The sequence below is a fragment of the Alligator mississippiensis genome, chromosome 3 (genome assembly GCF_030867095.1).
Source record: "Alligator mississippiensis isolate rAllMis1 chromosome 3, rAllMis1, whole genome shotgun sequence".
Classification (NCBI taxonomy): domain Eukaryota; kingdom Metazoa; phylum Chordata; order Crocodylia; family Alligatoridae; genus Alligator; species Alligator mississippiensis.
The window spans coordinates 267,336,765-267,362,167 of NC_081826.1; the positions used below are offsets into that span (position 1 = coordinate 267,336,765).

The 25,403-nt window shown below is 41.2% G+C and overlaps 1 protein-coding gene and 1 long non-coding RNA gene across 5 annotated transcripts in view; one reads left to right on the forward strand and one right to left on the reverse strand.

Moving 5' to 3' along the window:
- The window catches only part of LOC106738487 (uncharacterized), a 22,558-nt gene extending 16,374 nt beyond the window's left edge, over positions 1-6,184 (reverse strand). Inside the window, exons 1-2 of one of the 2 annotated variants that reach the window (XR_009461128.1) lie at positions 6,069-6,184; positions 1,847-1,999 (exon numbers count right to left, since the gene is read on the reverse strand). This is a non-coding gene — a long non-coding RNA (uncharacterized LOC106738487). Of the gene's footprint in view, positions 1-1,846; positions 2,000-4,271; positions 5,053-6,068 lie in introns of those variants that run through there. The other variant, XR_002093052.2, reaches the window with a different exon arrangement.
- Positions 5,576-25,403, forward strand: part of MIER3 (MIER family member 3) — a 23,914-nt gene continuing 4,086 nt past the window's right edge. The window contains exons 1-12 of one of the 3 annotated variants that reach the window (XM_059725161.1): positions 5,576-5,652; positions 6,094-6,118; positions 9,330-9,475; positions 11,347-11,481; positions 12,993-13,113; positions 14,489-14,574; positions 14,801-14,873; positions 19,186-19,337; positions 19,774-19,855; positions 23,530-23,624; positions 24,896-25,023; positions 25,227-25,372. In XM_059725161.1, the coding sequence (XP_059581144.1) occupies positions 5,644-5,652; positions 6,094-6,118; positions 9,330-9,475; positions 11,347-11,481; positions 12,993-13,113; positions 14,489-14,574; positions 14,801-14,873; positions 19,186-19,337; positions 19,774-19,855; positions 23,530-23,624; positions 24,896-25,023; positions 25,227-25,372 (1,198 nt within the window). In that variant the 5' untranslated portion in view covers positions 5,576-5,643. Of the gene's footprint in view, positions 5,653-5,949; positions 6,119-9,329; positions 9,476-11,346; positions 11,482-12,992; positions 13,114-14,488; positions 14,575-14,800; positions 14,874-19,185; positions 19,338-19,773; positions 19,856-23,529; positions 23,625-24,895; positions 25,024-25,226; positions 25,373-25,403 lie in introns of those variants that run through there. The other 2 variants (XM_019495871.2, XM_059725160.1) reach the window with 2 other exon arrangements.

Consider the following 25,403-nt stretch of genomic DNA (forward strand, 5'->3'; position numbering starts at 1 on the left):
GACCTACCCATGATGAAGCCATGCTGGCTGTCATTCAGAACCTTGCCCTCAACGAGTGTATTGCACATAGATCCTTTTAAGGAGTTTTTCTAGGATTTTACCTGGGATGGAGGTTAGGCTGATTGGCCTATACTTGTCTGGATCCTCCATCTTCAAGGAGTGGAAGAGGGGCACAATGTTGGCCTTCTTCCAATCCTCAGGGATCTCCCCTGTGTGCCACGATTTCTGAAAGTCTTGCCAGGAGTTCTGTGATGACCTCAGCCAGCTCCATCAGCACTCTTGGATGAAGCCCATCCAGTCCTGCTGACTTACATCTAGCTTTTCTAGTTGGCTTTGCACCATCTTAGCATTCACAGTGGGAAAGCTATTATTCCCGCCATGCCCCGTGTGATTCTTATCTTGCTTGTCTTTCCCCTTGGTCTGGTGAAATATCGAAGCAAAATGGACATTCAGGAGTTCAGTTATTTTTGTCCCGAGTGTCTGTTACCAGCGGTCCTGAAGTGTTAAGCAGGGGCCCCATGCTTCCATTTGTCTTCTGTCTGCTGCCTATGTACCTAAAGAAGAACTTCTTATTGTCCTTGGCTAACTTAAACTCAGTTGTCACCTTAGCTTTCCTAATCATTTCTCCACAAGTGTGGACCATGGTTGTATCGTCCTCCTTGAGGACTGTCCCTAGCTTCCACTGTGCATATGCCTCTCCTCTTTTTTTCAATGGGACTGTGATGTCCCTATTGAACAAGGAAGGCTTGCTAGCCCTTCTGCTACCTTTCCTCTTCATGGGAACAGCTTTCTTTTGTGCTTTGAGGATCATGTCCTTAAGGAATGACCACTCTTCATGCACTGCATTTGTCTTCTGTCCCTGGTCCCATATCACCTCCCCTACTAATGCCCTGAGCTTCTTGAGGTCGGCATTTTTGCAGTCCAGGACTTCAATCCTGCTAGTTGGTTTGTCAACCTTGCAGTGGACAGTGAACCTGATGAGCTTATGGTCATTGTTGCCCAGGCTACCCTCAATGTTCAAGCCACACACCGGATCATCTCCTTTGGCCAAGACCAAGTGTAGAAGAGTGGTACCTCTGGCTGGCCCTTGCACTTCCTGGGTCAGGAAGAGCTCCTCGGTTGTGTGTTTTTAGTTAAGAAGCTACGTGACCGATCCAACCTAGCCAAGTGTTCCTCCCAATCTATGTCCATGTAACTGAAGTCACCCGTGACAACCAAGTCCCTTGCACACGTGGCCTCTGTCCGTTCTTGAGAGAACTCCAGATACAGCTCCTCTCCTTGGTTTTGTGGCCTGTAGTAAGTGCCCACAGTTAAGTCTTTCTCACCTTGCTGTCCCCCTCAACCCCCGGACCAAGCTTGACTTGGAGGGTTTCAAGCTGCTTATCTTTGGAGCCAATGTCGGCCTCCAGAGAGGTGTACTATGTCTCACACAGAACTAACTCTCTACCTTTTTCTCTCTGCTTGGTTCCTTCTGTGCAGGGGGTAGCCCCCTATGGCTATGCTCCAATCATGCAAGGAGTCCCACCAAGTCTCCATGATCCCTACCAGGTCATATTGTCCACTAGAGAGCAGAAGGGCTAGCTCCTCCTGCTTGTTCCCTGTACTCCTGGCATTGGTGTATGGGCAGCTGAGGCCCCCAACTGACACCCTCGGTTTCCTGAGATGATGTGGGAGAACCATTCTGTTAGCATTTTCAAAAACAGTCATCTTGGTGTCCTCCACATGAGAGCTTTCCTGTGTGCCAGTCCCCAGACATGCTGTACTTGAAGTTTCCTCATCCCCTAGCAAAGTCAGTTTAAAGCCCTCTCTAGTAGATCAGCCATCCTGGCTGAGAACAGGGACTTACCTCTCCATGTGAGGTGGATGCCATCTCATCCCAGAAGTTCTCTCTCCCTGAATGACGTGCTGTGGTCAAAGAAACCGAAGTCCCCATGGCAGCACCACTTCCAGAGGCATCTGTTTACTTCTTTCACAAAGCCTTCCTTCTTGTGTCCGTGGCCTGCAACAGGGAGCACAGAAGAAAAAACTATTTGAGCCCCTGGTCCCTTAAGCCCAGCCCCCAGAGGCCTGTAGCCTAAATGTTGATATGACCCAGTTGTGTAATAAGCAGAACTGGCACCCAGGGCAGACCCTGTAGGAGGATGGGGAAAGGTAGGACTGGCAGCAGCCTTACTCACACCAGGAGCTTCTACACAGTACAGGCTGGGCTGCTACAGTGGACACTATTCTATCTGCCCCAGCTGTTTCTCTTAAAGTAGTAGTAGCCAAGGTGCCTGGCATGGGTATGCTGCCAGGGTACAGATTGATTCCAGTGCCTGGAGTGGGTGCCCCCTTACTACCCCTAGTTCAGCTACTGATGAACTCATGCTCTTATGTCTGATAACAGATCAGCACATCTGTTCCACATTACATGTTCCTAGGAAATTATTCTGCCTGAAACTGCTGAGGGCACTCACTATTAAGGTTTTGTTTAGATGAAATTGGGATACATGTGTTTATGTGTTTTTTGGGTGTGGTGTTTTTTGTTGTTTTTTTTTTTTTTTTTTTTTTTGTACTGGAGGTGTAACTGAAACAGTTTAAAGGAGCACTGAGAGATTATTTTCTACCTTGACACTGCATTTCCCTCATCACCTGTCTTGACTGCCAAAACCATAACCATCAAGACAGTTTGTATTTTGGTGGATTTTCTTAAGAATGGCAGATGTTCCTCTTCCTCCAATTCCCAGAAGGTTCTGCTAAACTGGTTGATGACTGCCAACCTTCTGAAAGCTAAAAGGCTATGGTATTTTGGTAAACATTTTTGACCAGATAACTCTTAAGTATAGCAAGAACAACTCTCCATATTTGGTGAGAATTATATAACAAGTCAGCTGAAAACAATGTTCATGAAGAACTACATGTTTCTTAACAGATCCCATAGCCTCTCATGAACTCCTGGAAACTGCAAACAGTTTTGGCATCTGCAGATATGAGCAGATCTAGGATTTTGAAAAGGTAAGTGCAGATGGTGTGCACATCTTCACATACCACACCATTTCTTAAGTTAAAAAGAAACTAGAAGCTTTGTGAACATGCTGGGGGGAAGGGGCTAGCATTATATTAATTAGATCAAAGCAAAACTAAATATAACTACTGGAATGTGCACCAATTTGCTACATTATATATAAAGGCTGAAAAAGCACAACAAACTAGGCAAAAAAGAACAAAAATATATTGTTTTGTTAGTGTTCATAATAGTAAAATGTACACCTCATTCAGATTCATAAAATGAAATTGGGTCTTGAGCATCTTGACAGTGCCTCCAGTACTTTTACTATCAGTCATTTCTACACTTGAGTGACTATTACTTTACCCACGTTAAGGTTTTTGGCTCCAACTGAAAACATTCTGCATGGCTGTGAAATAGAAGAGAGAAGTTACCAGGAATGGGTAACAAAACAAAATTGGAGAAGAAAGGATGGCTTTTTTTAATGGGACATCAAGGCCATTTTAAAAAGGAGAGGGCTGTTCACACCTGTGGAGTGGAGAATACATTAGCAGGAATGGGGACTAATGAGCTATAAAGTTAATTGACGGTCTCAGCACTGTCCGAATAGAAATGCTGTTACTCCACTCCCCGCCCCGTTTTAAAGGTAGGGTGGAGCAGGAATCAAAGGCGGGATGCAACTGCACACACCCCCACCTGCTCCTATGTTATATGCAAGTGTCCTGTTAGAATTTCTGAAAGTCAAGTAGTATTATACTGACAGTACAAGTAATAGGTAGGTTTGCTGCTATATGATGGATACTGTCTTGATCAAGGCACAGGATTGAATTCATGGAATTTGAAATTAAGTGCATGAGTTTTAACAACTTGCAATAGTCAAGCTAGTTTGTTGCAGACTTTGCCTCCATTGGGGATGTGGAATGCAACAGCACCAAAACAACATGAGTGAATAAAATGTATACTTCAACTGAAAGTATACTACACTGTAACTAAAAATCTATTTCAAAGTGATCACTTACAATCCTCTTATCTCCCCTACAGATCAGCATCAGGGTTTTAACCCTTTGACCCTCAAATCCCTAGCTGAGACTCTTACCATTTGAGCTCTCAGACTAATTGGTAGTTCTTTACTACATCCTCCACAGGAGAGGGACTTGACCTATACTTGCTACTTGCATATTGAATCTCCTCTGGACAGGAAGTAATGGTTTTAAATTGCAACATGAGAAACTTCAGCTTAATATTGGGAAGACCATTCTAAGGATGTGGGTGGTTAACTGAGTACCTGGTGAGGTTGTGGGATCTCCATCCTTGGAAGTTCTGTAAGAGCAGGCTAGACCAACAGTTAGATGAGATGGCTTGAATTGGGTTGATCCTGCCTTGAGCAGGGAGTTGAAGTATATCTCCTGAGGTCCTTTCTAGCCTTATATTGATGATCCATGGGTTATTCTACTCATTCCATATTTTTCATCGGTCAGATTAAGGCTTCTCACTATTCCAGTGATTCTGTCCTGGGCTCTGAGGTAAAACTATGCTTTAAAATGGTTACAGCAGTGGTCCTCCATCTCTTTAGAGATGGGGTAGCCCTCAACAAAAAATGCCAACTCTTTGTCTTCACTCATTCTTGGACTACAGAGCAGTAGTTGAACAATTTTTCTGTTGCAAAACACTTGGTAGGGCTGCAACAGGTGAAAATGTGCTTTTGGCACTATGGATTCTTATTGGACACTCCTGGGTTCATCTTGTGAATCGTGTGGCACCCTGACTGAGAAGCACTGGGTTCACGAATAAGCTAACCACAACATGGCCTAAAGGCTATGAGTGGGGGGCTGACGTACTGAGTTTTGGGCCTGCGATCATTTTGCACGTGCTCTTTGTAAAGTCTTTCTTAAAAGGGGGGCTGGGGCAGGGAGGGGCAGTCATTATCGGCTGTTTAGCTCTAGTTGCCTTTCAAGTTGGGATTCAGGGAAATAGTGAAAAACGGGTAGGGCACTGCATGGACCCTTGTTATCACATAGGGGTGAGACTTCAACTCCCCTTTCCTTATTTTTCCAGCTCTGAAGGAGCATATTCTCCGTTCAGTCTGATAGCCCCTGGCTGTTGGGGCTGAGCGGCGCCAAACACGCTCCCTCGACACCCCTGCCTGATGCTCCAGCAACCGGCCTCCCCGGGCGGCCCTGCGGGCGAGGAGCCGGCCCAGCCTCTTCCTTCTCCTGCCACAAGAAGATGCTGCCTGCCTCGAAGAAACTTGTCAGGCCGGTGCGGGGCAGGCTGGGGCGCTGGAGAGGTTGAGAAGAGTCCGGGACGAGCTGCTGCGGAGTTTCCTGTGTCTTTTACCAGCTTCCCTCCCGCAGGCAGGACAGACGGGTCCCGCTGCCCTCGCGCCCCTTGTACCCACAGGGCAGCAGCCCGCCGGGGGAGCCGTCCCCGGGGCGCAGCCGTACGGGGTCTGCGCGGGGCAGCGGAGCGGGCCCGGTGGGCGCTGGGGCGGGGCGGGGCGGGCCCCGCCATCCGGCCCCGGGGGGGGCCGCCGCGCCCCGCCCCGCCCGTGCTCCGCCCCGCCCGGCCAGGCCGGCTCCGGCTGCGGCTGCCATTGGCTTAGCGGCCCCATCCGGGCACTTGGCGCAGCGCTGCCGCTCAGCCCGAGCGCTCCCAATATGGCGGAGGTGAGCGGGGAAGCGGCCAGGGGCGCCGGGGTCCGGCCGGCTGCCGCGGGGCCCCGCCGGGCCGAGGCCTCCCGCCGCCCGCGCGACGCTGCGCGGGGGCCCGGAGCCGGCGGCAGGGGCTCGCGGGGCCGGCCCGGGCCGGGTGGGGCGGGGCGGTCGGGCCGGGCCGGGCCGGGGGGCGGCGGCGGCGGAGCCGGCCGGAGCGGGGCAGCGGCAGCCTGCGCGACTAGGCCGCGGCCGCCCCGCCTCCGGAGCGCGGCGCCGGGTCCCCGGCGGGGGGCGGCCCCCAGGCCCGGCGGGGTGGCGGCGGGGATGCGCGGCGGGAGCGGACCTGCCCTGTCGGCGCGGGGCGGCGGGGCAAGGGGGAGCGGAGCGGAGCGGGGGGACCCGCCTCCCTCCCGCAGCTCGCGCCTAACCTGTCGCTCTTGCTTCCCCTCGCAGGCTTCCTTCGGCAGCTCCAGCCCAGGTGCGTCCCGCTTCCTTCCTTCCTTCCTTCCCCTCGGGGGGAGGCGCGGGCGGGTGCCAACTTTCCCTTCTCCCCTGACAAAGTTCCCCCGGGACCATCGGGGTCCTGCAAATGTGCTGCGTGCCACCCCCCCCCCCCCCCCCCCCCCCGTACTGCCGGACTCCAGCCCCCGCGGCCCGTGCCCGGGCGCTGCTGGCCAGGGGCCTGCTGCTCGACTGTGCAAGAACTTTAAAGAAAAAGCCAAACTTTATTTTCCTTCAAAAGTGGCCTTTTGAACCTGAGCTCCCAGACTGGAGGGAGGGACGTTTCCCCCCTTCTTTGCTACAGGCCTGTAAAACATTCCCCTCTCAACTACGTGCTTAAAAGTTTCTGAGGGTAGGTTGAAGACATGCGAATGCGCCGCTTTACCTGCGGCCGGGCTCCTCGATGGCCCCAGCCCTTCCAAGCGGCGGCAGCCTGAGCTTACTTTGCTTCGCATGAGGCTGTTTCTTTGATGGTTTTTCTTGCAAAATTAAGTTTGTCCCTAAGTTAATAAGATCCCAAGCCTAAAAGCTTTGGTAGCCAAATCCAAGATGGCATCAATGTAAGGCGATCCTCCAGTAGATTTTGTACATAGAAAATTTTAAATGTTGGGATTTTCCATGTATAGGATCAGGGTACTGAGCGTCATCTTCAATTTGTCCCACATGCAGCAGTGAGTCGGGGACCAGGCTTCTGCCCTTGGCTCTTCCCCACACCCCTTGCCCGTTTCTGATCTCTGCCCGCACCCCCTGCCAGCCACTTTCTTTCTGGGTGGCTCTAGCTCCAGGGCAGTTAGTGGCATCTGGCCCAGCCAAGCAGAAGCAGTGGCAGCAGCTCCAGGCCCTGCCTGGCGGTGTTGGTATTGGGGCTGGAGCCAGAGCCCTTGTTAAGCAGTTGGAGACTGGGGGGCGGTGGGGAGCAGGCTGTACAGTCTCCCTTGTGCTCCCTCTAAGCCACATGTCTCCGGTCATCCCTGTGTGTGGCCCCATCCCCACCGCGCAGTCTTCCCCACACTGCCTCTGCTGCGAGCCCCCTCCCCTGCTGCACAAGCCACCCCAGCCCAAGGCGGGCAGTGGCTTGGCTCTGGCTTTGGCCTCAGGGCCAACGTTGGAGCTGAGCTGTCACCTGGCCTTGCCCTAAGGCAGGGCTTCCCCCATGTTGACTGGAGGGGAGCCTCATCTTGGATTCAAGTAAATATAGTATTTTGTTTCTGCTTTATAATCTTCTCTAATTAGCTCAAACAATTTATAAAGAATATTTTTGCTATAGTAATATAACTTAATGTTGATTCTACTTGAACTATCTTTAATTAAACTAGGTACTATAATTTAAACTAAATACTGCAATTTGAATAATGTGCATTTCATATCTGGGTAAAATACTTTGTAAATTCTTTATCTGAATAAGGTTAATGTTTTTTGGGGTTTTTTTTTTTTTTTTTTTTTTTAAAGCCTGCATGGGGAATACACTTTCACTTTAGCTATGTGAACTAGTAGAAAATAGCAACTGGCAGGGGTAATTTTTAGAATATATAATGTGTGATTTCAGATACAATAACTTCATGTAAGATGGCTGTTTATCTTAATAATTCTTTAGAAGCTTTAGGATCAGGATCTCATATGTGAATTCTTTTTGGTTACATATATATGCAGTTAAAAGAATGTTGTTAACTGGTTTTAGGTACTATATAGCTTTTTAGCACTCTGTAAGAACTGTTTTAATAAGAAACTTTCATTGGATACTTCTTAACCAAAACTGTTGTTATTTTGAAATGTTTTCCTGCGGTTGTGTGAATTTGGACAACGTTATTCTAGAGAGAACTGGAAAATGAAAATGGCTACTTTTATTTTCACTATTTGTGATGGCAAGAACTATAGTTTGTCCTTTTTCTTGAAAAGAAATTAGATGCTTTAAAAATCTGAAATGTTAATAAGGAAGAGAAGGTGCTTGAAGGGAGCGCTCTCGGGATACTAATTTTAAAGGATAATATTAGCAAGGGGGTGGTTGGCTTTTTGCTTAACAAAAATCAAGGAGCAATATGGATTTTTTCATGAAGCTTAAAGTCCTCATATGGAAATCATTTTCTAACAAACATTACTTTTCTTGATGTCAGACATTGCAACATAGTGCTAATATATAGGAACCTGAAAGTGAAATTGGTAGAAATGAATGAGAATGAAAGGATATGGTCTCTTTGCATTCTCAGACCTAAAAAAATGCCTTAATTAAAATTTTGAAAAGTTAATTATACATTAATATTTTTTGTTTCAGTTTTCTGTGGTTAAGCACATGAGAATGTGTTCCTTAAAAATGCTTTAAATCAAAAGGTGTCCTTTCAAATATTATGGTAGAAGTGGATTAAGATCACATAGCTGCAACACACAGAATGTTCTAAAGAAATTTTAATAAGGACTATATGTAGGTTTTTGCTGTCTTTCTTAGATCTTTCCTTTATCATATTTTACCATTAGAATTCCTTAAGTCTATTCCTCCATTCTGAACAAACAACCCTGAATGCAGTGAAGTATCCCCTTCATGGCACTGAATTCTGAAATAAGCAAAACTCTGCTTTTGCTTTTAGTAAAAATGTGATTAACTTAAGAGTTTATAAACAGTGCATTTGTTGTTCTAAAGGGTTTCAACCTTGTTTTTCATTTGTGGACCCCTAACAAATTTTGAATGGAGGTGTGGACCCCTTTGAATTGTAAGTGTGGGTATTCACATACTTTTGATTGATCATAATCATCTGCGGACTGCCAGGAGGAGTCTGCAGACCACAGGTTGAAAACCACTGTTCTAAGAGATGCTAGTCTGCAGGCTATGCAAAAATATGCTTAGGGCATCAAATCTAAAACCTTATGTCAGGACTACATTTTACAGTATGGTGCTCATCTTAAGTATATATCAGATACTTTTTCTGATATATAAAAAAGTATGCACTTAAAACCAGACTTTCTGTAACAGACCTCTGTTCAGTGTCACTTTTCAACATAATTTTGTATCAAGTAGTCTAAACTGTAAGATGCAAAATTGCATCTACAAGTTACAGGTATAAAATTGGAGTTCCAGTTAAAGAACTCCTTCCTCACCCTTCTCCTAGGAAGTGTTGACCACACGTGCACACACTTTAATTTTTAAGAAAACTGTGTGGCACTACAGCATTCTCTTTTTTTCTTTTTTTTTCTTGTAGTTGGCTCTTTATCTTCTGAGGATCATGATTTTGACCCCACTGCTGAAATGTTGGTACATGATTATGATGATGAGAGAACTCTTGAAGAGGAAGAAATGATGGAGGAGGGCAAAAACTTCAGTTCTGAAATTGAAGATTTAGAAAAGGTGGGGAGTGACTTGCCTCTTTCTTTAAACACAGCTGTCCTAGCCCTGCTTTAGCACATACAGAGAACACCATCTCTTCTTTGTAGTTGCCTTGTTTTAATGGAATCGAAATACCTTTTCATCCAACTTAAAAGTCCAGTAAGAAGAAATGTATGCATCTTTAGTGAAGCTGAAGTTAAAACAGGATTGAATTGAAGGATGTAATTGCTCTGTTAACTGGAAAAAAAGTTAATATAACTAGTAGGTTCCCCACCCCTTCCCTACTCTGGGCAAGAAATTACTGACCGTTAGAACAAATGTTTCGGTTCTCTGGTACCTAAAACCACTGCCTATCAATTCTGTTTGTGGAAGCAGAAAAATATTGGTTGTTATAAAATATTATTTTTTAATAATTGGCTTTGAGTTTTAAATAATGGTAAAACACAATATTAATGATTTGATTTATTCCAGGGCCCCAGCTTCATTATTTTGATCACTTAGTGTTTTTTCCCCGTTGTCTTGGGAAAATTTAGTGGGTCAGAATTAATTGATGTCAATAATGGCTGAGAGTCAGAAAATTAGTGTAAGTGACTTTAACTTGTACCATTTTGAAATCATGTGGATGTCCAAAATAAGTAACTTGCTACTTGGCTTCTCCTACTCTATTTTACACTCTCGGGATAATTGTTTTTTCCTTTTTCACCCCTTTTTCCATCCTTCTCTGTCACTTGTTTACACACCCACTAAATGTCAAATTGATGCCAGTTACATTTCTGTTTGTCCCAGTTACATTTGTATTCAGACAACTGTAGAACTTAGGCCAGCTGCTTATGGATGTGGACCTGCTAATACCAGGTCTAAAGTTGGCAGTGTAACTTTAATGTATATTTTCTATATGTGGGAATGACTGCGTGCAAACTGGTAGGTTTCTATGCCTCTGTCCTTGAGAAACAACTATTTTCTGTGCTGGGTTGTAAACATTCAGTTATAGGTTGGAAATGACTTGTTTTTCACAACTAGCTGTAAGTCATTATTATGTCACAGAATGATATAATTTCTAGTAGTTTGGAAGAAAAATAATTAAAAGCCAAGAAGTTTGAAGTGTTGTTATTGCACAAACTCTCAATACTGTCAACACTTAAGCATGCATATAACTTGCCCTTTGTGAGAAGTCTTTGTAGGACAGAGGCTTTAGATGGCTACAAGAAAATCATCACTTAATTAGCATGGAAGTTCAATAAGAATGTTTTAGAACGGTGTGTATAAATGCTTGAAAATACCTTAAGACTTCTGTTGTCATGAATCAGGCAACTAATAAAATGGGAGTTGCTGTTTTATTAACGTTGGTAGAAAGTACAGCCTGGTGACATAGCTGATTGTAGAATTTCTTCCCCAGCTTTGAATCAGCCTGCCTTACTCAGTTTTATCTTGTTTGTTACTCTCCCTTTCTTCTTTCTCCTGCTCTCTACGGGGGGGAAAAAAAAACTCCAGACAAAAAATAAAAGTTAGCATAAAATGTATTCGTGAGGCAGAAGAAATAAAATTAAAAATTGTGTAAGTTTGCTGCTGTTTGTTATGTCCAATTGCAGCTGTGATTATTGTTTTTTGGCATGATACCTGTCTTCATTTTGACAATAGGATTATCTTCTGACTAAAAACTCTGCCTACAGACATTATTGGGAATTAATTTTGGCTTTATGTCCAAAAGGGTTCTAAATACTTCACTAACCAGACTTTCTAAAGAAAGTGGATTGGGATAGCACAGGTCTTTGTACTTAGCTATTCTAACTTTTATTTGAAAGTCAGCTTCTCTATTTATGACTGAATAATTCTGTGAAGTGTTCAACAGGTATTTGCTAGTGTTGAAACAATGTCTCCTTTCTCTTGATTAGGAAGGAAACATGCCTTTAGAAGACTTACTGGCATTTTATGGCTATGAACCTACAATTCCAGTTATAGCAGGTTCCAGTGCAGATAGTTCTCCAAGTGAACTTGCGGATGAACTACCAGATATGACTTTAGACAAAGTAAGTTGGAAACAATTTTTGTCTAAGAGAATTCAAAATTAGAAACCTGCATAACTAACCTTTGATTTTTTTCCCTTCCTCCTTATAATAGAAAAGTAGAAGACATGAATTATTTTTGCGATCAGAATAATAAATGTTAGTGTTTTGAAATAATAATCTTAAAGGACAATGAGAATCTGATTCTGAGTTTATTTACTATTTCTGTTTTTATTAATGAGTATACAAAAATAATTAAAATGATTGGTGCTACACCAGTATTTGAGAGTAAAACACCCCTATTTGAATTGCTGAAATATTAAAGGCTCAAGTAGGCTTTGTTTTAAACATTTTCTTTATGGAAAATCACAAACAATTTTTTTTTTTAGTGCATAGAAAGCTGGGGAATATATATGTGATTTTAAAATGTATGTACAGTATAGCACATGATGGATATGCAGTGATTCTGAAAATTTGCTTCTCAGTGCTGTGGAGTATTCCTTTCAACTGGATATGCTTTGAGAAGTATTTGACTTGTGGGAGGCAAGCGATAAACTTTCATCTATATAATGATTGTATGTATTATGTAACTAGTATGAAACCTGAAACTTGAACATTTTAGAGTGTTACTATTGCAGTCTCTCTTTCTCAGTTCTTCTGAGCTTTTAAACCAACTGATGTTGGGTTTAAGATGTATGTGGCTAGAAATGGTTCCATTTGTATGATAAAATCTCCAGAGAAAAGGAAGTCCCAATTTTTATTTTCTGTAATCTAGCATAATTATTAACTCATCAGATAGCATATAAGAGTGTTCCTGCGTGTTGGTCTCAGTGGGATGCCTGTCATTCAGTGCTATGGCTACAAAAATTTTGGTCTGGCTTGCTTCCCAATACTCTCTGCAACTTTTTCCTTTCTAACCTCTCCTTAGAGACACTCATATGCATCTAAAAAAACATGTTCTTTTTCCTCATTTGTCAGAGGAAAGCTACATGTCCTGCATTTTGAGGGGAAAATCCTTCTGAAAAAGTAATATGGCTGTGGCCTATTTAATTTTTTCCCCTAGAGTTTCAAAGGACACCAAGACCAGAGGTCAGCCTATGGTAGTGCCAGTGGAGTTGTCACGTAAGGAACAGAGGAGATGGTCCAAAAAGCCAGGCTGGTTCTATAAGGCTCCTGCAGTTTTGGAAGCAGTTCACTGGCCTTTTCCCCGGGACCTCTCCTTCCTTTGCAGTACCTTAGGGTGGGTTTCCGAGAGGCATCCTCACAGAGCCTTACTCCCATGAGCTTATTTTAATGGAGGGAGGAGGATGAGGAATTTTATGTAACCACTCACTCCAGAACTGAATATTTGATTATATATTGCAAAAGCCAGCTCACCATTGTTTTTGTTTAGTATTGCTATAAACATACCAGTGTTGATTTCTGTAATCTAAAATCTAAAGACTGAAGGTTTTTCCCTCTAGTTGTCAGTTCCTGAGGCTTACTTGCCTACATACAGTCCCAATTTTTTTCTCTTTCTTTTTTTAATAATATAGGAGGAAATTGCCAAAGACCTCTTGTCGGGTGATGATGAAGAAACACAGTCTTCTGCTGATGACTTGACACCATCAGTTACTTCGCATGAAGCAACTGACTTCTTTCCTCGACCATTAAGATGTAGGCAAACCAATGTTTATTATAATACTGTCCCAAGCATGCATTCTAAGCACTGTATAGACCTAAAGAAAGACTGCTAAATTGCATAAGTACTGCAGTCTTTGAGGTGCTGAGCACTATTCATTGACTTCAGTAGGAGTTGGGGAGCATTGGTACTTTGCTGGATGTTGTACATGGGTGTCATTTTTGCATGACATTATTGATGCTGTTCTATAGAATCTGATGTATTTATATTGTGTAAGTGTGATTGTACCCAAAAGAAAGTGCATTGAGGAAATGCCTCCTGCCTTATATACTAGTGAGTGGCATGAGTTAATTTCTCTAAATGCTGGAATCCTCTATTTAAAGAGTCATTACTAATATTACTTCAATCTTGTTCATGTTTATTAACCAAGGTACGGATCCCTAATTTTTAAGTGGCTGGGAGCTGTGGACTGCACATCCCAGGGGATGTAGTGCCAAGCCATTGTCCCTCAGGCTGCATCCGCCCCGTCCATTCACAGACCGTTGCGTTGTGTGGGTGGCCGTTGTGCTGCTCTGCAGGTTCCCTCAGTGCCATAGGCTGTATTGACCCACTCTGGGGCAAGAGCACAAAGTGAAAGCTGGGGGTTTAGCCTAAAGACCCCAGCTGCAGCAGCAGTCAAAACAGTGAGGAGAGCAGTGGTTAGGTAAGCACCCAGGGGCTGCATTTTAACTGCCAGTTGGACAGTCCTGAGCTAGGGTACAAGTGACTCCTTCACTTAGCCTGACACATGGAGAGGGAGCTGTTTCCTCCATTACATTATTTCCCTCAACATATGTCTATTTTCCACTGTGATTTATGGAAGGAGCCTGACTTTGAAGCTGAGATTCTGTGGGAACTAAGTCTGGGGATATGATACTGCCACATAACCTGCCTTTCCACAAAACAGTCTGAGTAACTTCTGAACTTCATAAAGATGCTAGAATAAACAGTGGCCTTCAACATTACTTTACTTGTGGTTAACTGGGGGTTAAAATTTAGCCCCAGTATTTTCCTATTCTTTACCAGACTTTTTCTATAAGTGCAATGCCTTTTATTAAAACAAATTGATAAAGAAAAATGATCTCATTCCCTTTTGTCAATTGGCAATATATCTCTAATAGTCTCAGTTTCAAGTGATAATAAATGTGTGTTGCAGAATTAAAACAAGTCAAAGAATATAGGTATTTTTATGCTGCAGTTTCATAGAAACACAAATTAAGAACAGTCTGTTGACCAACGTCTATAAATAAAAGCAGATGCTCTTATTGTAGGATAAAATAAAGCAGATGCAGTAGAATTTATTGTAATTCAACATGCAAACTGTAAACCAACGGTAAATAAAACTTCTTTTTTATATGTTTGTATATAAAGCAAACACTACCTGTGATGGAGATAAGGAATCAGATGGTGAAGATGTAGAGGCAGATGCTGGTAATTCATCTGAAGATTTGAGGAAGGTAATGGAGAACAATATCTGTTTACATATGACAAATCTTAATGGACTTTAATTTGAACAATAAAGTTTTCTTGCAATTAAGATTTTATCCAGGTTCTTTATTTATGCCTTATCTTGTGCATCATATTAATACTGTATATTAGATAAAGATGTCGTATCTTTGAATACATTCATTTTTAACTCTTTTTTGTATCATGAATAAATAAAAATTCTTTCTAACTCTTCAGGAAATAATGGTTGGTTCACAGTATCAGGCTGAAATCCCACCTTACCTGGGGAAGTACAATGATAATGAAAGTGGTAAGTTATTTTACATTTTTTACTTCTGCACTGTTGAGTAGCAATTAAATAAAAAATATTTAAAGTCTCAAAAACTGTAAGATAGAGGGCTACATTCAGAAACAAAAATAAGAACTAAAATAATTTTCAGAAATGTTATGATAAGTGTCTTTTGAGTCCACTAAGAACTTTTTGGTATAAAGTTCTCAAAAAGGAAGAAAAGAAAATGAATCAATTTTATGCTTGGAGGATCTAATAATACTAGCCCAAACAGTAAAATGGATCAAGAATGATGTGTATGATCAGAACTAGTAAAGCCTGAGATCATGTCATTTAGAATTAACTTCAAGACTTTCAGAGAGAGACTCTCAACTGCTCTTGTATGCCAGAAACTTTTCAGTTGTAATCAAATAGTATTTTTATTGCTTTCAGGTAGCCATACCTTTTGTGGGATGCAAACAAATCAATCAAATGAAGCGATACATTCTGTTCTAAATGTGCTATACAAGTTGCATTTTTCTAGTCCTGAGTATTCTTGGAAAGGTTCTGTGACCATGATTATAAAACATGCTTCTCTTTGTCTCGCTTGCATGATGCTTAACCTCAGTTTTAGGTACAGGCAGCATGGTTACAATAGGAAGAACATGAATAAAAAGCAGTCAGTTGTTTATTTTAACTACCTTATCCTGCTGAATAGTAAGGATACAAACAGCTATAGTAGAAGAAAACCCTCAAACTCTATCCCATCCAGGAGCTGATGGTGGGAAATATTAATAAATGGACAGCGTATACATATGCATATACACTTGCATCTCCTGTAGCATTTCAAGATTCTTTGGAACTGCTTGTATTCAATCCATAAAATTTTTATCAGAAAATGAACACATTAAGCTTTATACTAGCATTCATACTTCATTCAAAAGCCTGAGTTTGCAAATAAGGCTAAGAATTGAGGAACCATACATCTTAGGGGAATTGGATGCTTTGGCAAGGTTTTATATAGCACCGGAAACTGTTCAAAGACCTGGACATCAGAAGCTTTTTTTCTCTTACTCCCTTTGGTGCTTTTCTAGGTTCTACTCTTATTATAACCCCATTTTTATTCCTCTCTTGCTTCTCGGGAATCGGCTCTGATAATTCAAACAAAAGCAGTGGTAGTGAAATACAGCTGCTTTGGAACTGCTGAGCATACTGCTAAGAGTTTGTTTACTAAAGAAAAATATCTGCAAAGGCTAAAGATGTGCTAAGGACAAGCTGAGAAGTTTATGCAGCTTTTACCTTGGGTTTTGTCAGTCTTTTTGTCTTCGCTAAAACTGCTGACCCTTCCTAAAATTGTTCTAGAAATTGAGAAAATAGCTTATATGCCACTACTACGAGGAATGTATAAAAGCAGGGTTCAGTCTGGTGCAGTGGGCTCTGTTTCCTGTCACAGTTCTGCATTGAGGTTGCTGGTTCTTTAAGTGAAGTACATCCGTTATCTTGCTATACCCCATCTAGACCTGATCAAGATGATGGGGTGCAACCAAGGCTAATAAACAGAGAAAGCAGAAAAGGAATTAGCTATCTGTAGGGGGGGTTTTTTTGAGGAGGCAGTTAAATGGATGAGAGGTCCCTGGGTTTCTTTGAAAAGGCTGAGAACTGAAAGAGGTCTGCTTGTGGGCTTTCTTGAAATAGAGTTGAGACTGGAAAAATGAAATTTACAGTAGTAGAAAGGTGACCTGGTGGCTTCTCAGCAAGAAAGCTGAGTGCCGGATCAGTAAAAGGGCTTACCTGCTGACTTCTCTGAGCTGAAAAGCTGGAGCTAGATATCCTCGGGTGTTCTCTCAGGCTCTGTGTTAAATGATTCAAAGCAGTGCCATTCAGACTTAGGCAAGCTAGCCCTGTATGTTCTGGTTTCACAACTAGAAACAGCATAGTTGTGCTCCTGGGCTAGTTAGCCCTGCCACTATGGTTATGCTGTTTCTTATTTGGAGATGGTGAAGAGCCAGCTTGGGTATCTCTGCGCAGCACTGTGGTGTGTGCTTGGGGTAGACGTACCCTGAGGTTTTTACCATCTGACCACTCCAGGAGAAAAGAGGCAACTCACCGATGGAGACCCTGAGGAATTTCAGCTGGGAAGAGCAGGCCAGGACTCCAGCAGGAAGTGCTGGTGTGGTGTAGGTTGTCAAGGGGACTGACAAAGAGCTTCAGTAGTAGATATATGTCAGTTGAAATATTATTCCTAGTGTGATGAATTGACTTTCTGAATTCAGTTCATCTCTTTCACTATGAGAACTGTCAGCCCAAGTAAGAGTGATTCTTTATTTGTTTTAACTTTATTTATTAATTAATCCAACCTATTAAATAACAAATTAAACGTTTAAAGATATTGAATCCCCTAAAATATGGGTAAAGATAAGGGTTCCACCACAGGCTTATGAGGGATTAATGACAGCATATGTAGACTGCACATGGCCATATAGTTCTAGCTATAGGAGTTGTGCCAGAAGGTTATGCTCTAAATTAAGTCTCATAATGAAGCTTTATAAAAGCAGCTTCTATTTGGCACCTTTTGAGGTGATAGTAATGGTTTATTCTTTCTCCACACTTGCTGAAGGTCACTTGCTACAAGGCTATGGGTTCCTGCTAGACCAGGGATGTCGAACTCATTTGGACCCCATGGGCCAGATGCGTGGGCCATGGACTGGCATACATGCTGGCTGAACAACATGGTGCCAGCCCTGCAGGCCGGGTCAGACTCAGACTTTGCCCCTCTGCCCCTACCTGCCATATCCAGTGCCCATTTGGTCTGACTGGTTCAGGACTGTGTCAGTGGTGCAGTCCCAGACCAGCCACAGTAGGCATCATAGATACTGGATCCAGCACATGGGGGAGGGAAAGGGGGGTGGGGAGTAGGGCTAGCACTGGGGGCCAGCTGACATGGCTCTGTGGATCAAATCATTAACACCCCTGTGCTAAACTATACCAGCCTTTATCATTTCTTTGACTGTCTTGAATTGGCTACCTGCTCTAATCGTGCATTGCTTTCAGACTGGACACGTCAACATGAGACATTTATTGTGGAGTAAGCTAAATAGCTGTGCAGTAAGTGTCTCGGCATCTACATGTACAGGGCTGTTAGGCTGGAGTAAACTAATAAACTCTGCATCTGGGTAGTAGTCATAAAAACAAGTCCTAGCCTGCTGCAAAGTTTCCTACTTTGCATTGCATGTGTGGACGCTAACCCAGCTGGCTAGGGCATGAGGATGCTTCAGTGTGTTCCATCCCAGCTCAGCATCCTGAAATCCCAGGTGCGCGTTCAAATGGTGCACCCAGGAGCAATACACCAGAGTTTATTGCTTCAAATTAATTGCACATGTAGACCTGCCTTGTGAGAGTTTAAAATGTAATGTCAAACATGCCTGTTTATAAAGTTAAATATTTTAAGAGTAGGCAGTCTGAGATTTAAATGTTAATGAATACTTCTTGCCAACTGAGTCAGTGTTATGTTGTTTCTCATATTTTCTGATATAACTATGTTAAGTCACTTAAATTGTACAGTTACTTTTTCCAGTTTGCTTTGAATTAAGGAGTATCAAATCATAACTTCATTTCTTAAAGAATATGTAAAAATAAATAAATAAATAATCTCTGAGACTAGTAGATGACTAGAGCCGGAAATCACAATATTAGCATTTAGATCAGTCACTCTAATAATACATACCAGTTTTGACTGGTTAGGAACATAAGTTATTCAGTGTATGCAAGGTTTGAAATAGAAATAACACAAGTATGTCTATTGCACATTTTGTAGGGTTATTCTTCTCCATGTTACCAAGGATTGTGTTTTGAATCTAAGCAAGTAAAGATATGAATATCCCTTGAGTATTTGCAGAAACACTCAACTTCATGGAAACCTCGTGTGCATAAATGTTTAGATTTTAAATTCTGTAAATCCTTTTTTTCATAAATCTGACTTTTCCCTTGTTCCAGTGTAATCCTAATTCATTTGCTGTTGAGACATGTTGCAAGGCCCCTCTTAATTGTGGCTGTTGAGGAAAATTTGGATTTGATAATGGTTGGTATCTGTGCCTGGGCCCTCATGTTGTCATAGTGTTTGATTTGACTAGTGCCGTTTTGTTTTCTGCTTTTGGGGAAGGTACTGATTTTTAATGTTAGGCTTCTGAAAGGTTGGTCAGACCAGTTTGCATGAGCTGATGGTGTGGTCCACTACGTCAGATATAGCAAGCTGGATGCTTCCTTCCCCTTCCCATCCTCCCCCACCCCTCCTGGTGTTAAATTTCAGTATACAGTAGGGTTTGATATTTCTCTCAATGGATTTTTCTCTAAACAGCATATGAAAATGAAGACCACTTACTTTGGAAACCAGATGTGATTTTGGAGAGTAAAGTGAAAGAATACCTTTTTGAGACCTCTTTAAGAACTGGAAATGAAAAAATGATTGGAAGAATTCATGAAGGAATACAGACACGGGACAATGAACAAGTAAGTGGTACATCCTAGTCACTTGTAGGACATTTGCTTCCTACCTAGTGTTCTCTTTATACACTACTCAAACATTTATCTTTCTACTGGGAAGTACAAGTAAGGCATGGCCTTGCCAGCAGTTAAACTGCTGCTGACCTATAAGTACTAGTAACCTGGCAGTAGGACTAGGCTGTATGATTGTGACAGTTTGCCTTTCTGATTAACAGGTTCTTAACTAACCATCCAGCTTCAGAAGCTACTTCTAAGGATTGATATGATCGATTTTAACCTAATTTAAACAGTTTTGCTTTGTTTATTTTTAATTGCATTGTATATAAAGCTATGATTAATGTTGCCATGAAACTGGATGACAGAGCTTGACACAATTGTGACTTGTTTACTCACAAGTTTTACATTATCTTTTTTAAAGAGAAATATTTGTTCAATCTCCTAGGCGCTGTATGAACTTCTGAAATGTAACCATAACATTAAAGAAGCAATTGAAAGGTATTGCTCAAATGGAAAAGCCTATCAAGGTAAAGCTACCTGATTTTTCAGAAATACTTGTCATAATTTTTTTTTTTTTTTTTTTTTTTTTTTTTTTTTTGTCTCAAAGCTAACGTGGAAATATGTTGAACTAAATTCTTGTTCCCAGTTTCTTACCCTTTGCACTGCCTGTCTGTAGTAGAGAGAGAGAATCTAGCTGGAACTGGCCAATTGAAATTTTCTGCTGTTATTTGGAATGTGCAGATCCAGCACCTAAAATTAATATCTTCCCCTTCTTATTTTATCCTTTCCTCCCATTTTGGTGTTTAAAAAAAAAAAAAGACCTGGGTTGCTTGTGTTGAACAAAGTACAACTTAGTTTCCCTATGGCAGTTCTTGCTCGGCATATAGTTCTTTTTGGTAGCATAACCAGTTACCTTGAGTTAGAGCAGCCTTTCACATACCCTAACATATATTAGTGTTCCTAAAATCAGTAAAACAGTCTGTGAGGTAGTCCTACCCTTTCTTGCAAGGAGTCAACACTATTAGCAGTATAAGATACTTCCTCTGTGTGTAGCCATGTGAATCTGCATGTAGAGGTTTTTTCTTCTGTTGTAAACTTTAATTTTCATTATTTATTTGCCCCAAGCTTTTTTGCCTTTTTAAAAATAAATAGGCCTGATCCATACACACAAACATAAATAGAAAGGCAAGGGCAAAGTTAAGGGCTTGATCCTGCAAAGTGAACATCTTCCATGTGGTGCTGATATCTAATGCTGTTGCCATTGATGTGAAAGGGAATTGAAGGTACAGGGAGGAACCCAATAAGGTTTTTGCAATAGATGGGAGCATTTAAATATTAGAAGGACCTATCCTGAGCATTTATTTTTTTGAAATGCAGATTAGACAATGTCTTGTTAGACTAAAGTTTTATGAGATGATCTTTGGATGCTGCTAAGAATATTTTTTTGGCTACTTTGGAATACCTTTCTGCTGAAACTAGCAAATGTGATACAGTAAGGATATTACACACTTCACTGCCTCTTTAATACCCAATTCTGTAATCATTGTGAGATTTTGCAATTTCATTTGTTTTTAGCCTTTTGTTCACTAAATATTGGTTTCAAATGAAGATTATGCCATCATTTGTTTCAATGAGACTCTAAATTTGATAGCTTTTGTCTTTATCATATTCAACTATGTGGTAAGAAGGAAATGGGTATTAATGTTGACTGAATAGTGGGCAGTTTTTATTATATTTTGTGTTTACAACATGTTTCTGTGAAGCTCTCATTAAAATTAATAGGAATGCTTGCAGTGTAGATTTCAGTGGGGCTTTAAAAAGGTGCTGGAGCTTGAGTTGCACAGGATACTTCCCTATCATTGAAAGTTGTCACCTGGATCAGGCTTTCTGTCAGCTCATTGGGTTAAAATATCAATGATGGGTGGCAGTCATGGCATTATCAGTGAAATCAGCATCTCTAAAAATCACTGCCAGAATCCCAATTTGGTACCTAGCCAAACACAATGTGAGAGGTAGCTGATTTGATCACCTTTACCAAAAATTCCATGTGAATCTAAAGATAATAAATTTTATTTGCTGTAAAAAGAGACTTTTTTTACTCTGTTACTTTGTAACTGAGTAACAAAATTGTTTTAAGGACACTTAAAACAATTAGAGAATTAATTCACATACTCTGGGTTATATTTCTAAATTCATTTAGAAATACAGGTACTTGTTTGCCTGCTATTAGCTCATCTTTTGGCAAATATTTGTATCCTGATTCAGTGCACTTTAAGGTCAGTAATAAAACAAATTGTTATACCATAAAAAAATAACAGCAAGCATTTTCTGTTTATAGGAGTTGCTTTGTTTTGTACTAGAATCTGACAAACATGGTGTATATATAGATTGCTAAATAAAAATCTGTCATATTTTGTCCTATTTAAAAATACATATAGATACTAAATCCAATACAGGGGTTGGGTGGTATAGCTACCAACTTTGAAATTTTTGGCTCATGGTGTAGAATCCAGAAACCCATTTAAGTGCCTAGGCTCCCTATAGTTTGTATGTGAAGTGTTGGATACTTCACAAGGCTGATCTTAAAAACCTATGTGCAGATGGGGGAGTAGCCCAAAGCTTAGCCAATAAAGAATGGCAAATCGCCAGGGCAAATCTGAAAACTTGCCTCACAGGGGGGACTCTTGCACTCAAGTCAGGGTTGTGAGCGTGCTCCTTTATAAACTCAGAATCCAGAGCCCAGGATCCTTTTTTGAGAAACTGAGCTGGACACTTCTTCTGAAACAGTCGGAGGTGGTGGTGCCGGCGGCGGCAGCAGCAGTGTCCACTTTTTATGTAATATCCTTGTGGCTAGAACACTTACCTACCCATATCCTCAACCTCCCAAAATAGCCTTAACCATACAGCTGGAGTCCTTCCTCTTGAAAGTGAGCCAAAGTGCAGGAAAAGTGCAAAATTCATAGGGCCAACAAGCAGTGCACAAAGAGGTGTCTAACTTCCCAACTGAGTGCTCCAACCACTGGCCTATGAAGGCAGAGTCCTGTGTTCTGGTCCCTGGTCCTAGGACTGTTTTGGTTATTTTAACATTTTACATGTAAAGAAAAACATTGGCTAAAACACTGAACCTCCTGAGGCTGAGAAGAATATTGACCCTGGATCTCCTACTTCATGGGCAAGTTCTCTAACAGCTAGCTGATTTGTAAAATTGGTGAGTGTCACTGCCACCACCTCCTTCAGCCATGTGTGCTTGTTTTTTTTTGTTGTTGTTTTTTTTAAAACAAACAGAACAAAAAACCCAGCAATGAGCACTTAGCAAAGAGCCCAATCTTGTCTCTGGGTTCTGTGCTGCTTTGAAACTTGGAGGAATGCCTAGTTCCTGGATCCCAGGGAAGGCTGGCACTGAGCAGTCCTGGGCTGGTCAAGAAGCAGAATTCTGGGTGCCTAGAGAATTTTAAAGTCAGATAAGGAGAGGTGTCATGAGTTTACACTCCTAGTAATGCTTCCTAAACAGGAAGTTTCTGGGGAGTACTTTTGTCTTGGGTAGATTTCAGGATGCCAAGACCCAGTTTTAAAGTGGAAAGAGAAAGGGTGTTATACCATTCAAGTTGCATGGTCTCAAACCACCTATGATAGTGCTAAGATCCTATTTTTAGGAACACAGTTCAGTTCTCAGTCTGCAACCTTGTAGAAAGTAGGAGTTTCCTCTGATACATTTTGGTGTGTTTGAAGAATGAATCTGAGGTGTAAGTTAATTTGAAGAGCTGCAAACTTTCTACAAAACTAAATGCACAGAGAATTGACTCCTACCTCCTTTTTTGAAGGCCTTTATCTCTTGTTTTTAACCCACTGAAAATGGATCTTATTAAACCATTGCAGAAAAATACTGATTTTTTTTTACAGCCTAGAGATGTTTTCAAATGCATACAAAAAAAATTCAAAGTGAATTAAATCAATGTCTTCCTCTTTCAGTGAACAGCTGTGTATGCAGAGTTCATCATTAATGGATGCAGTCTTCTAAAGAAGAATATTACATTAACTAGGTGTTTCCATTTTAATAATAATAAACATTCTAAAGAACCTAGCTTTTCCCTTTTTAATAATTAGATTTTTGTGTGTTATCAGTAAAACTTTTATTCCATCTCTAATTAAAAAATTGTCACTGAAAATAAGTGTTTTTTTTCTGTTTTGGGGAATTCTCCAGAAGAGATGACAGCATGGACAGAAGAAGAATGCAGAAGCTTTGAACATGCACTCCTGATTTATGGGAAAGATTTTCATCTCATACAGAAAAACAAGGTAAGGTGTTACACAGCTAAATGGGGAGTGGAAGGGGAGTGGTAGATACCATTTCAAAATCTGGAAGGAAATGAAATTTGACAAAAGACTCAAGTAAAATAAACAGCAGTGCATTAGTCTTTTGTCATTTGCATGCCAATTTTAGTACAAACCTCAGTGAAAATCCAGCATTTGCAAGATAAATCAACCTGTTAATCTCTGAAATAAACATGTATTCATATTGTTTTCATGTATAGTCTAATTTTGTTATGTTTTAAACTCTGCTTCTCCTAGCTTTTTTTTGTGGTTGTGTTCTGCACTACCATGAGTCATCTGGATTTGTTCTCAGGGCTAGACCAGGAAAATAATTTCACGAATATGCTTAGCCTGTCCCTGCCATAGCCAGCAGGGGGTTGGAGTTCTGCAGCCACAGTGGATTAGCTACATAAGTCCTAGCAAGACAGTGGAATATTATTCTCTTGTCACATTAAGGAACATTGATCTAAACTGCTTCTGGAAGGAGACCCATCTACTCTACTCTACAAGTGGAAGGATAGGAGCTGCTTTGTGGACAGAGAGAAATAATTTTTAAAAATTGGTACAGTTCAAATATATTTAAATGCACATTTTTGAGAATCTAAATAATTGTATTTTCGACATTTTGTTTTATTTTCTGATTAGCATATTGAGTTATTTCCTTAGGAAACTTGACTTTACTTACTGTAGAACTTGGGGTTACTGTAGAACTTGGGAAGGGAAGTATTGAAGTGTATTGGAAAACTGATTTATTATTTATCCATTTGTGGTTGAATGAACTTAAGGATTTATGCTATTAGCAACTAACCCTCCTTGCATAAGGAAAACAGGAAGGTATCTGGAAACTTCAGTCTTATGTACATATTGCATGTAGGCTCATAAAATGGTCTTCTAAACTCTTAGGGTAACTCTTTTTTTTTCCCCAATGCCTAGCTTTGCACATGCTCTCAATTCCTAAAGAAAAGTATTCTATTTATACTGCTTTCTTTCTCTTAAGGTATGAACCTATACAGTACAGGGCTAGGGACTGAGGCATGCATTTCTATCTTTGTATCTTTTACATATTTCATTAAAAATGACCATACAGCAACTGAAAGTACTACAGACTGCATTTTAGAGTGAATATGTAGTAGAACCTCTTAATGGAACTACTGTAGCGATGTAACTAAAGAAAATGCAGAAGTAGGGAAAACAAAAATGTAATGCCAAAACTTTAATTTTCTACATTCATGTAAATTCTTTCTGCCCCATGTTAGGTAAGAACTAGGACAGTTGCTGAATGTGTGGCATTCTACTACATGTGGAAGAAATCGGAACGTTACGATTACTTTGCTCAGCAGACAAGGTTTGGAAAGAAGAGGTACAACCATCATCCAGGGGTAACGTAAGTAGAGAGTTCTTAGAATATCTCTTTTTCTTTATGAATCTGGATTGGATTTTTTATTTATTTATTTATTTTTTTGGGGGAATGAATCTGGAGTGGGAGAGCGCAGTAGTGGCATTGTTAAGGAAATAAAATCCGTCTCCTTGTCACATGCCACATTTTCATGTCAAACATCTGTTTTTAACCTAACAATGTCTTCCCAGGGACTACATGGATCGCTTGGTTGATGAAGCAGAAGCCCTTGGTGGTGCAGTACATTCTACAGCCTTAACTTCTAACAGCAGAACAGAGTCCATTCCTGATCAACAGCTAAGCATTCTGAATTCCATCACTGCCAATGACTTAACAGGTGAATTAGGTTAAAAAATACCAAAGTTGTT